At 41.8% G+C, this 13,689-nt stretch overlaps 1 protein-coding gene across 5 annotated transcripts in view; it reads left to right on the top strand.

The window, feature by feature from the left end:
- LOC115793263 (signal-induced proliferation-associated 1-like protein 2) overlaps positions 1-13,689 on the top strand; it is an 82,579-nt gene that overhangs the window by 48,684 nt on the left and 20,206 nt on the right. For all 5 annotated transcript variants that reach the window (XM_030748157.1, XM_030748155.1, XM_030748156.1 and 2 more), the window contains exons 9-11: positions 3,566-3,840; positions 9,459-9,710; positions 12,496-12,642. In XM_030748157.1, the coding sequence (XP_030604017.1) occupies positions 3,566-3,840; positions 9,459-9,710; positions 12,496-12,642 (674 nt within the window). The remainder of the gene's footprint in view (positions 1-3,565; positions 3,841-9,458; positions 9,711-12,495; positions 12,643-13,689) is intronic.

Genomic DNA, 13,689 nt, shown 5'->3' with positions numbered 1-13,689 from the left:
TGAATCCCAAAATGCAAACCTGAGCTGTGCCTGACCTTATTCATGCCTGGCTGTGTGCTTTCCGGCACTTATCCCTCATAGTCCCGTTTTGGCAGCCTCGTCAACAGTCTTGAAATTTGCAGCAAACTCTAGCCAGCAAATCAGTTGTTCAGCCAACGAGTAACAACACATTTTCTGCTAAAAACCTGCACGAGGATCTGATTCCTCTGAGGATTAAAGGAGGCTCAGATAATTTTTATTATCACCTCTTTGCAATGAACTGAGATGCTCAGAAGAGCTTCTAAATGAGAACGAATAAATGTGCACCTGAGCACAAAGATTCTGCATATCCTTACACCTTTAAAAAAAGAAAACACTACCAGAACCTGAAGAAGTCTTTTCCATAATTACTCTTTAAAGGACACAGATGTCATTCAGCGTCTACACCACTCATCCTAAGAAAGGACAGAGTGGGATATATTAGCATTTGTGATTAGCCAAAGGACATCACTTCCTCATTCGCTATGCTAATCTCCCCTCACATTTTCGGTCCACTTCTCCAAGGAATTTGTGATTAATATTTCACAGCCAAGTATAATAAAGTATTATAAAGTTGGGGTGGGCTGGGCTGGGCTTTTTGTGTTTCTCACACAGACAGTGGAGCAGCAAGCAGTAGGCACATTTATTTGGGTGTGAGCTGACTGTGCATGCTTCGTCCCAAAGGTGTCTGTGTTTTCCCAAATGTCCCGGAGGTCGACTCGAATCAAATTTCATTGGTGGGATTTACAGGCTGCCCGACCTGTGATGTAATGTGAACAGATTGCCCCACTGTAACACACAGAGGAGCCCAGTGTGAGAGCACAACTAAAAAGCTTTGTGATAACGTTTTGCTCTCCAGGGGTGTCGCTGAGCTGGGTGGCCGCATGTTCGGCTTTTATGATGCATGTTCTCTTTGCTTGGGTGCCACATACGCCACTTTCCTTTGTCTGTTTGGGTTTGTTTAGTTTCCAGAGCCAAGCTGAGATGGTCTGACCCTTTTTGTGTGTGTGTGTTTTTTTTTTCTTTATGTACTATATACAACAACAATGCTTCAGATAAGTGCGAATGACAGTTTATCAATTTGAGTGGCAGATTATATTTCTATATATTACATAATTACAATTTTATTTACTGATAACTTATAATTTATTCTGTCTATAGTAAAAAAAAATGCCTCGGTAACCTCTATGATTATTGTTCTGTCCAACCAGCAGCCATAATGAAAACAAAAAACAACAACAAAAAACAGCTGTTTTTCTGTAATGGAGAAAAGCAGTACACTGAACAATAAAAGAACTACTTAATTGCTGCTAATCAGCACCATTATGAGGTTATACATGTTGCTACAGATAACCGAAATCTTTGATAGCATCCTGTTGTCCACAGTGTTGCTGAGGGTCGTTAAGCAAAAGTGTTCTTTGTCACACTGTAAGCTGTACTCCTAGATGTGGGTTCTGTTTCTATGAGAATCACAAGTTTACGGCTCAGAGAAAATGAGCAGCCAGAGAGTTACCGGTGCACAACAGCAGAATAACGAGGTTTTGTCCTGTCTGTGAAACCTGCGTCCACAGACGGGGCCATCAGTGTCAGAGCGGTGTCTGACTGTCAGACCTATCACTGAGGATCAGTTTAGTAACCCTGTTTGATAACAGCAGTGCCAACAGATTTGTTTCTTTAGGTGCAGTGTTGTAGTATTTATGACTAGTTATTTGTCTGTTATTGGTTTGGCCGGCAGGACGTGCACACGTTGAATTTATGTTACTGTTCTTATCCAAATAACTGCATAATCCACAAATCCTTCCTATGAGATGATGAATATGCTCTTAGATTCAGGCATTATGAATTTGTGCTGCTCATAGGAGAACCTGAGCAGATTAATTTGGTGGTTGGCTGAATAAAGGGCTCTAATGAAAGCATTTAGAAAGCTATTATTTAGGCCTAATGGATTTCTGAAAAAGGGTGGTTTGATTCATGGTCCCAAACGCAGAGGCCTTCATACACAAACCATTTATTCTAGACTTTACCCCAGAGAACTTCTTTATTTCACATTTCCAATTCCTTTTGGAAACGTGAAAGGATTCTTTAGTTTTTGGCATCTTTTCTCTACTTTTTGAAACTGGAGTATCTTTGGCTTTGTATTTATCAACACATGAGGCAGGGACTGTATTTTTATATAATTACTGAATGGGCCCTTTTGTTGAAATTTTACAGTTGTGTCATATTAAGAGGACAGTTATTGCATGATGGTTCATAATGGGGTTCTGCCAATGTGAGAATCTGGTGTGGAGTGTTGACAATCCATAGTCTGTGTTAATGTGTCCCTGAAGCCAGTTGCCACTCTGAAGCAAATGGAGGCAGTCACCCACAACTGAACTGACACTAATCCAATGGGTGATTAAAGCTCATTGGATGCAGTGTGAAGTTTTATTTCCCACTCGTTGTCATAAACTGTGTAGTCCCAATGTGTGCTTGCCATGCAGCTAAAATATGGTCAGTCATTTTGTGTCATCAATGTGCAAATAGGTACTCCACTACTCTACTTACTTTGGTATGTTTGTGTTGTACTGAAATATAACCACGGAAGCAAGTACGTTTCCTGAACTTTGTTTGAACCTGAGTTGCATTAAAGCAAAGGATGATGCCAAGCCACCACTGAGCAAAGTGAGCAACTTAATTTGCATGCAAGCACATAATTGGACAAGACCCAACTTTCATTTTCATCCAGGAGCGCAAATGGACAAGCAGAGGCTGTCCAACAAGACTCCTTAGGGAAAGTGTCAAGTCTCTGGCAGCAGTCTGCAAAATGGCAAGAAAGGGTGAAGTGAGTCATCTTTTCATGCTGGATATAGAAAAAAAAAGTGCTTTAATTAACTGCCAGTTCATGCAGATTATGTATTTGTATATAAATGTTACGCTCCAAAGTTCTCCCGAGACACTGACTCTGGCTAATAGACTCGACTCTGTGGACAAGTCTGTGTCTCAGGGGCCAATTAGATCTGCATTCCCCATGCAGCATGAAAAAAGAACTACTGTAGTTACCATCCACAAAGACAGGTGTGTATCTGTGTGTGTGTGTGTGTGTGTGTGTGTGTGTGTGTGTGTGTGTGTGTGTGTGTGTGTTTTGAAGCTGGCTCTGTGCTGCTCTTTGGCAAGTCAGTTAGCTGTGTGATGTACCCTCTTATTAACTTCAAGTTTGAAAGGTTCTTTGAATTAGCCAAACAAAAATGCTGGAGCACTGCTGCCTAAGGACTTCTGCCTCTGCTTTAGATGCTTTCCTAATATTTTTCTTCTCCATGCATGTGTAATAAAACCCACACATATTTTGCAAATGATGCAAACATTCACTGTTGGAATATATTGTATTAGCTTTGAAAGGTCTTATTAAGGAATATTAGGACCATTCATATTCCTGTCTATCTTATCTCCTTACTATGATGTGTATTGCATTGTGTCTCTTAAGTCCTTCTGTCTTCATGGCTCTGGATAATTCAAATTTATGTGCCTTTATCGTAGATTATAAAAGCATCCATTTTGATTCTACTTCCAGATCGTGACCAGAGGCTGCGAGACTACAGAGATGACCCTTCGCCGGAATGGCCTCGGCCAGCTCGGCTTCCACGTCAATTTCGAGGGCATCGTGGCTGATGTGGAGCCATTTGGTTTCGCCTGGAAGGCAGGACTGAGACAGGGCAGCCGACTGGTGGAGATCTGCAAGGTGGCTGTTGCTACCCTCACTCACGAGCAGATGATTGATCTGCTGCGCACCTCGGTCACCGTCAAAGTGGTTATAATCCAGCCCCATGAAGATGGCACCCCCCGAAGGTAAAACCTCACTTTTGTCTTCTTATTTTCACCTCAGTGCAAACGCTTTTGTAAAAAGAAAAAAAGCAATTAAGCCGAAATGACTTAAAAATCAAATGCAGATTTCCTGTTGTGTTTACTTGTTGTCCTGCAGTTAGAGAGACAGAAGCAGGTGCTCCCAAAAAATTAATGAAGCCATAACAGAAAAGTAGTTTGGTTTTCGTATTTTTCCCTGGCAGGTGGTGTAAATTAGCTTGACATTTGCTCTCACGTCTGAGATGATTAGCATAAAGAAATGCTTACATACTGTTTGTGTTACACCAGTTTATGTTGTCCTCCACTGATTTCTCTGGAGGGAAGTCTTTCTTTGCTGTGAGGGAAATCTCCAGCAGGGCTGCAGACACGGACAGTCAGCATTTCCCACTAATGATAATGAGAAGAGCCTTTTGATTAATGGCTCAACTCTCGCTGCCATTGTTTGACAGCTCACATTTGTAGATGGCTTTTCTCTAACCTTGCACAACGCTCTATTCAGCAATTAGGACGGGAGTGTGTGCCTTTTTTTTTTAGGGACACACACACCCACGAAGAGTCCACCGCCCTTGAAATAAAAAGAGGGAGCGTATTTCAAATGTTCTTTTTGTGTGTGTGTGTGATGGGAAGAGACGAAGGTCTATGTAAAACGCTTGTTCTGAGAGCACATCTGCTTGTTTTGTCTGTGCGAGACAGACAGCCCTGTGAAATCATATCCGTCACTCCTTCACACTCACATTTTCGACATCTTTGTTTTTCTTCGGCTTCAGGCTGACAGATTTATGTAGTAGGAAAATGCTGGTTCCACTTTGTCACAGACAGCCATGGCAGAGTGGCTTGACAGTGCGCTGAAAGAATACTTCGTCGTAATCCCATTTTTCTATCTGTGATGTTACAGATAATGTTAATGTTGTCGACTAATCGTTCAAATGAATAACCTGTAGATAACAAACAGATAATGAATCGCAGTGTACTTTCATTCTTCGAGTGTATTTCTGTGCTTTTCTAAACACATGAACTAAAGTGATTGCGAATATATGATGGGTGAGCAAGTTTTAGATTAGACAGCCTCGCTTAATATTCTGAATGAGTATACGCTTAATCAGCTGCGGATGTGTGTGTGTCACAGTAGGTCGCACGCATAGTAGTTTAACTGTCCTTCAACTTTTGCATTCTGGTCTGGCAACAGAGGAGTAACATATTTGCTCCCCCAGATGGTGAGCTAACGTGCCTCGTTTGTGAAACCGACAAAGCAGCCTCTCTGGCAGAACCGACGTCTAATCCTCTCACCACGATCTGTGATGATACACGATGATACAAACATCATCACAGTCCAGGAATGCAGAAAGCAGATACAACAAACATCCTCCAGAACTGGTTCTGTCTCGACAGAATGTGTGTCCAGAGCAGTCGTTAAAGGACGGAGGGTTTGGTAAAAGGAGCGTTTGGCATCGGTGCCAGGTGAAGACTTCTGACTTGATCCCGCTGAAACCAGTGAAGTCTGTAATTGTAGTATGGGTAGTCAATAAGAAATGGCATTAAAAATAAACATACAAACTACAGAGAAATCCATCAGTAGAATTTTGTACAGTGATTATGTCATGCTGTGTGTGTATAATATGTGTTGTGACACATAAATGAGCCGAGGGTGACCCATATATAGCATTTGTTAATAGAGGCGTCTGGCAGATTAGTAAGTATTACAGCAGACTGGTCAGTGATGTTGAGCCTTCCCCATCCCCACTGAAACAGTTTCTCATCGCCGTCCCATGAGAACCAAACAGCTCCATCTCAGCTCCTCTGAATATCCTCCCAAGACTCCCAACAAATCAAGAGGTGAGAGGTCAGGTGAAGAATCTCGAGGGCCCTCAACACTTTTCGCTGCTGCGTCTTGGAGTTGCTAAAGTGTTGCAGTCAACAATAAGCGCTCCAGTTTCTCTAGTATTATCTCAACGGAAAGGAATTCAGCAGGGGCCCAAAGGCCCCAGTCAGTCCCCTGTGGCCAGAGAGCTGGGGGCTAATCTAGCAACAATGGACAAGAGTCTCATGACCTCCAGACAATGTGCTCTGGCTCCACGCTGCTACCATGACAAGGAAAAATGTTTTCATAAGTACATGCAGCGGCTGGAAGGCGCTTCCTCTTTTATTCTTTTTAAATCGCTCCAATATTGTTTAGACTTCCTACTTTTGCGATTCAACAAGGAGTGATGTTGCCATCTTGTTGCTGAGATGGTGTCAAATTAGATTTTTTTTTAAACAACAAAGAAACATTTATAGTGTAGCATTGTTTTGTGGCAAACCTCCTAAAGCTGCTTATGCCCTAAATGGTTTTACCCTGCTCTGCCTGAAGCTGTGATATGGCTCTAATATTAGCTTTACCTAGTACTGTATTTATTTACACTGGGGGTAGGATGTGGTTTTAGCTCAGTGCAATACCAGAGGCTTTTCCATCATCACTCTGAAAACCCTTAAACAAGTTCAGCATGTCAGCCTTGGAGCAAACTAATGAGAAAAAGATGAAAAAGATTAGCTCTTTGAAACAGGAATGCAATGTACAGAACATGGCAGAGATTGTGTGTTTTGGTATGTGGTCATCAGAGATGTAAGAATAAACAGAAGGATCAGTACAATATGGACTAAAATGGACGTTCATTACAAGACATACAAATAGAAGCAGAAAAGCAAATGCTACATGGATAGGATTTTTTTTTCCCCCTTATGTGTTCTCTGAGTCCCGGCCTTTAATGTTTGCTTTTTAATATCATTTACGGAGGGTTCAGCCCGTGTCTCAGCCCCCGCTGATAATGAGTGTTGACTATGACATTCAGATGGCCACTTGTGACCTTTCCTTTGAAGTACTATCAGACTTGTCATTGTGGATTTTCATCTGGACTCAAGTAAAGCTGGATTTCTCATTTCCCATGCCAGCACCCTGCAAAAAGGGAGCGCCACTAAACCCCAAAACCCAAAGAACCTGCATCACAAATTGTTCCACTTAATCCCCTCACATTCTTCACAAGACCTGGTTTTTTTTTTTTCTCTTTTCTCTTTAGATCAGTTTGCAAATAAGTCTTCATCCTTAAGTCTTCAGCACACCTCATTTAATGAACCCTTTGACAATGGTCTGCACAGCACTGGTGGAGGTCACCACCTCTGTGACTCTTTGCCGTGACAAGGACTCTGAGTGTGGGAATGGATTAGCATGTCCTCTCATTCGCTGGCCCTGTCATTGGGCTGACAGCTCTCTGACTGAGGTCTAAGGTCCTGTTGTCACACTGATCTATTGTGATTCGTTAAGAGCCTAATGGCTGAAGGAGCTGGATGTTCACCTCCAAACACCCACTTAGAAAGCTTAACACTCTATTTTTTTTTTTTTTTTGATATTTTAGTCGTGTCACCTCATGATTTGTAGTTTTTGCTGTCAAAGTATTTCCCCCATTAAATCAGACAGAGCTTTTATTTTTAGCTGTGCATTGTCTCAAGTTGTGTATATTCCTCTCCAAGCTTATGTAGGCCATTGTGGCATAATTTATAGCCACTCGCAAACTGGGAGAGAGCTGCAGCAGTTCTCGGTGGAATCAAGAAGAAAAAGACAGTTATTATTTTCTCACCAGTCACTCGCTTCCTCCTCTCCTCATGCCTGGCTAGAAATGTCCGACAGACTCTCCTCCAACACCGGCCCTCCGAGCTCAAGGTTTAACTGTTGACCAAACACCCATTTCCTGCTGTTTCCCAATGATTTATACACTCCATCTCAGGTCGCCGTTATACAAGGAGCACATTCCTCATAGATGAATATGAAGGCTGTTCCCGCTAAGTCTGTAGTTGTAGTGCTGAGGGAGAATATTGGGATCATATGGGCTATTCACTTTGTCAGTTACTGGTCATTCTGGTGCAAAAAGCACAGCAAGAGAGTAAAGCTGAGACTTTCACTGTTGACAAGCTGTTAGCATTAGAGTAATGATGTGTGACAGCCTAGTATGACCACACACACACACACACACACACACACACAATTAATCAAGGTAATGAGTGGCAGCCACGTTAAAAAACACTTGAGCAGCAGTTTTTTTTTGTTTTTGTTTTTTTATTATATGCATCCTGAACAATAATTGATTGAAAGACCTCAGGTGCCACATTGACTGTAATGAGATAATGTTCTGTCTATTAAATCCCCCCATTCTAAGCTTTTGTACACACACAGCAGCTTCACTTGTGGATATCTATGACCCTCTTGTGCTCTAATGTCACTCATCTCACTGTCCTGTATACCAAACCAGTGATGCATGTAACATACGTATAGTAAGAACTATTAAGTATGTAAGATGGGGAGGATGTAGTTCTCTGAGGCCAGCTGGCGCTGACATCAGACAGATGTGAGAGTCACAGTGGAGGAAGAGAAGGAAGCAAAGGATGATCTTCTAGTTATATCTTATAACACCCGCAGCTCCAGTGGGAACCCTGCTGTAAACAGCCCAGCCACCCATGGCCCAGATTGATGAAAGGGTCTCTCTGAGAGGGATTACTCCCCCCCCCCCCCACCCCCCCCCTTCACCGCAGTCTTGCAATCAGCCAGCGCACCCTCCTCAAACCCCACTATGTATACATGTATGACCACAGCAAAAGTATACAGAGCTTTCCACCCTCCAGTGGATGCTGGAAAATAGACTTTGGAGGGTGTGTGTGTGTGTGTGTGTGTGTCTGTGTGTAATCATTAGAGTCATGCTTGAAATCCTTTTGGAGAACTAGGAGAGTGCCCACGCTTTTTAACCCCAACCCACCACCCAGTTAACCTCCTCCCTCCCCCCCTTCTTTCCAAACATACACACCAAGCCGCTGCCTCGATGATTAATGTTGCATGAAATGGCATCACAGGCCTTGTCCATCCCAGAGATCTTCAGTGTTGTTAGCAGTGAGTGGATGGAGGTGGTGCACTGAAAAGCTGCCAGTGTGTAGCAACTCAGGGAATACCCATTACAGGTCAAATGGCGAGCTCAGATTTTCAGCTCCGTAAAAAATGATCAGAAAAGGTGGTAAGCATTTTAAGTACCTCAGATGTCCCTGTTAGCCCTCCATGTGCACATACAGGTCTGCTGTTCTCACATGTGCAGGAATGAACAGTGTATAGCTAAAGGTCCAGCTCAGGCTAAATATTTCTAAATATTTGCGTGCTGCGGTGAGATCATGGAGAGGCAAAATGTGAACACTTCACCCTAGTTTTCACAGAGAACATCAAGACAAAATTATTAAATTTTCAGTTTCATGGCTGAAAATGTGTAATATAATATGAAAGTATAATGCTATAATGTGATTTAGTGTCTTTATAACATTCTATTATGGGTTTATTGGCTTTTATAAACATTCTCATTGCATTATAATAATAAATATTATAACTTTTAAACTGACTATAATTATGTGCACACTGCAGATGTCATGATTATGGAATTATGGTTGTGTCCCGTATTATTACAGACAGCTTAAATCAAAAGATTAAAACTTATATCATTAGATATGCCACCCGTAAAACTTAATGCTGCTGTCACCTTGTCATTTAAGGTCCACCGATGAACTTTAACCTTTGTTTCCTTCTCAATCCTCCCTCTCAGGGGCTGCTCCGAGCTCTACCGTATACCTATGGTGGAGTACAAGGTGGACAGCGAGGGTACACCATGTGAGTACAAGACGCCCTTCAGGAGAAATACCACCTGGCATCGGGTGCCCACGGCTGCAGGAGCACTGTCCCGAGGCTCTCCCACTCAGGGCCCTGACCGCCTGCAGTGTCAGCAGATCCTCCAGCAGCACCAGGCAGCTATCCCACGAAGCACCTCCTTTGACAGGAAGTTGCCAGATGGTTCCAGGTACTCTTTACTGCCCTTCTTCAGTTGCTTGCTTGTGCCCAGATTGGCTTTTATTAAGGGTTGAAAACAGCACTTGAGTATGGTATGCTCTAATTTTGGGCAATCAGATAACTGTAAGGAAGTGAGGTTGCATTACAGAAACATAGTGAAAAAATAAACTATTTGCTGCTTTATATTGAGTCACATGCAAATAAAGGGGCAGCACAAGAGCTTAAATAAAACTTCTATTATCTACACTGAAAGAAAACACCCCCTCCTCTGGGTTTCTAATGAATGTGGGTATCCGCTGATGGCTTTATTATATATTGTATCTATGAAAGACTACAATGAAGATTTAAACAGATGCCAGCAAAAAAAAAAAAGAAAAGAAAAACATTTAGTGAAAACAGCTTTTTTACATAATCTCATCAAAAGAAAAACGTGCTTGCAAAACATTAACTAAACAAATGAATAAAAATGATGCTACGAGACGTTTTTTGAAGCTCAAGGTTTTTCAGAAAGCGAGGCAGAGTAAAACTCATCATCAAACACGACAGTCCAAAGACACCATCCTTTCAGAGGAAATCTTTGAACTCTCAGCCTTTCTTATTCAGTAAAGAGCTGCAGTTACACTTTGAGGAGCTGTTATTGTGTTCGGTTATTTGCATACATATAAATGGCGCATTTTAGTTAAATGAATTCACGGCTTCCACTTTCATCTCCCTTTGGATGATAAGACCACGCTCAGACTTTGTTCCTGTCCTAGCCTGTGTCTCTTTTGGACATCTCCATTGAGCCATGTAAAGCAGTGATTTGTTCACTCTAATGAAACCCCTACAGTCACGATAACCTTTCCAGTGTCACACCAACTCCCCCCACCGCCCCCCCGTGTTGCCTGTTTTGACTATACTGGGATAATGGCTGCCTTCTCTGCCTCGAGTCCCTGGCAGTTGGAGCTCTCCATTCTCACTCCCTCTCTCCAGCTCCCCCCCCCCCCCCCCCCCACTCCCTCCCTTTTCCTGCACCCTGCTGAGGAGGAGGTGATGGGGACACTGACACAGCTCCGCTCATCTCATCCAATTACTGCAGAAACAAAGAGAGTGCTCTTCCCAAGACCACAATATGTAGCACCCTGGAGGGAGTGGGAGTAGAGGAGGGGGGGGGAGGAAGATGAGACTGTGTGTCATAAAGTCACACATCCTATGGGAATAAATCAGCATAGGTTAGCTGACCATTAGTTTGTGTAGCTCGACTAATTTTCCTTTTTAGTTAGTTTTTTTTTTTTTTTTAATTCACACAATGATTGAGCTCTAAGATTTGAAGTATGAATTAAAACGGAGCCTCTAAATTTCTGTTTAAATCTAAATGTACAAAAATGCAACCCGACAGGTGGTCTCACTAAATTACTCATCTGACGAGGCTTCGGGGGTGTGGACCTACTTGTCTCGCAGACCACGTAAGAATCTTTACAGCTCAGATAAAGCATCAGTTCATTCGCACATATAGCTGGATCCTTCGCAATCATAAAATATGACGCCTGCTATGGAGCCAAATCAGACCAACCCTTTAATCTCTCTCCCCTCAAAACTTTTTTTTATGTCAGGGGAAGAGGAGACGGAGAACAAAAAAGCAGCTGCTTCTGGCTGAACACTTGACTGAGAGAGAAAACATGGCGCTCTGGCCAGTGTGTTTGATGATGTGTGGTACAACTGAGATACTGACAGTTTATTTCCCCATGGAGATCTGAGAGGAAAAAAAAAAAAGGAGAAGAAAAAGAAAAGAAACCGGATGAGCAAGCAGAAAGGGTTGATGCTTAAAATGTGTCACCTTGTGGATGTTTATACTTGGATTTTCAAATCCAAGTTCTACTGGATTATTTTCAATCAGTTATCCGCAAATTTCCAGTCTAAATTGTCAGTGTGACGGTCTTGTTTGGCTTTATATTTAGAAAAGGTTGAAAGCTGGGAAATCGAGTTATTGCAGACCTGGTCCCAAACAAATGTGTAAGTACAAGAGACACAGCTATAAGGAGTAAAGGATATCCAGCCAGACTTGGCTCATGATTTAATGTGAAAGCCATATTGCCTATGTTATTACAGTCTTATTTCCGTCCGGTCATCTTACCTCATTTGGTGTGATGGTTAAAGGGAAGGCAGCAGACATAACTCGCATCCAGTGTTTATTTTTCACTCTATCGTCTGCAAGTTTTTCCTGGCTAGACCAAAGTAAGCAAAGAAATATCGTGTCTCAAGATATTAGGTTGGAGGCTGTGATGGTCAAACTAGGTAAAGGACTAAACTTTGGTAATAAGCCAAGTAAGAGCAGAAATCTCAATCTTCCTCAAGCTATTTCTGTATTTACTTCCACACAGGGAATCACCGTCTGGATTACTGAATGAGGCTAATTCCATAACTATCTCTTTTTCTTTTGCCCTTTTAAAAATATGACACCTTTTTCCTTCTCTAACGGTTTTAACATTTTCTCACGTTCAGCGGACGTTTCCCCTGCATGAAAACCTATAATGATGCCCTAAGATTTACAATTTCCTCTCAAATTATGATCTGTGCAATTAAGTAACTCTTTAAGTCATGCAACAAAAACTCACCTTGAGGAAAGATATATATCCCTATGCATTGTAGACTGCTTGGTTTAAAAAAATTAAATGTTATCCACACCATGTGAATTTTCTAAACAAATAAGAAGTTAGTGTCAGCTGATAATAAATGATGTATATAACTGTAGTTTTGACCATCTTTGGTAGTGTTTTGACCACTTCTCTATCTTTTGTCCCTCTTTTTTTCTGCAGGACTGTGCAGGATATGGAAAATCCTCAGGTCACCTCATGTAACAAGGGAGACCAGCACTACCGCAGCTCCCCCAGTAACCAGTCGTCCTCCAGTGATCCAGGACCCTGTGGCAGCAGCACATGGTCCCAGCAGCCTGGATATGACGGGTACAGGGCCACAGCAGTGTGACTTTTTTTTTTTTTTTTCTTTTTGGAAATAACCTTTAAGTAGTCCCTCCAGGATTTTGCGGTTTTACAGTAATGAATGCAGCTCCAATCAGTCCCAGGACTATTTCTGAGAACTTGCAATTTTGCAAAATGACAGCAATTTTTCCACATGAAATGACCAAATCATCACTGCACTTATAGCCAGTCATACTTACTTTTTTCTCCTTTTTTCAGGAAGTAATCTAACAAAACAATAAAATTATGCCTGTCATGGTCTAATACCACATCCAGAGCATAATGGGGAGAAGATGGAAGATGAGTTTCATTTAACATGCATTTTTATAGTTTCCATGAAGTCATCCCAAAGCTTTACTTTCAAGAGTTCTTTCAGAAGAACAGAAACGCTGCCTCAAACGTACATTGGCGCTTTTTAATTTAAACTGTGCAGTTAAGTGCCATTGAAAATCTCACCCAAGTGAAGGATTTTTTCTTGCTTTGGGCATGTCCGTCTCTGCTGTTCAGTAGATTAAAGAAAAAGAAAAGCATTCACAATTAAATGTAATTGGAAATCATTTCTAAGGAGTCTTACATTTCTTTTGATATCTGCTACCGTGACTGACGGGGCACTCTTACAAACTCTGACAGAGTTTGTTAGAGGAAAAAAATTATTTTTTTTTATTAACCCCAGAAATTTGGGCTTAATAAATAATCAAAAGAGACAGAAATTATTGAGAGGCAGAGAGTATGTGGCTTTGTAGCATTTGTCAACTTGATTATTGTCACCGCAAATCCTTTTGTCATCAGATTTTCCAGTTCACTTATTTTACCCTTTTTTACAATGTAGATCTCTTTTCAACATGTTGCTCTTTATCTTATTGTCAATTATATAATGGTCTGCGGAGCAGCGCAGCCTGTAGACTGCGCAGGCGTAACATCATCAGGCTGATTCTTGTACATGAGCGGGATCCATCAGAGAACTACGTCTGTCTGTAAGTGGTTACAGACCATGACAAGAGGCTTAGCTCCCCACTGCTGCCTTTCTGTCAG

The sequence above is a fragment of the Archocentrus centrarchus genome, chromosome 15, assembly GCF_007364275.1.
Source record: "Archocentrus centrarchus isolate MPI-CPG fArcCen1 chromosome 15, fArcCen1, whole genome shotgun sequence".
Taxonomy (NCBI): Eukaryota; Metazoa; Chordata; class Actinopteri; order Cichliformes; family Cichlidae; genus Archocentrus; species Archocentrus centrarchus.
This window is presented reverse-complemented; position numbering and strand designations above follow the sequence as displayed.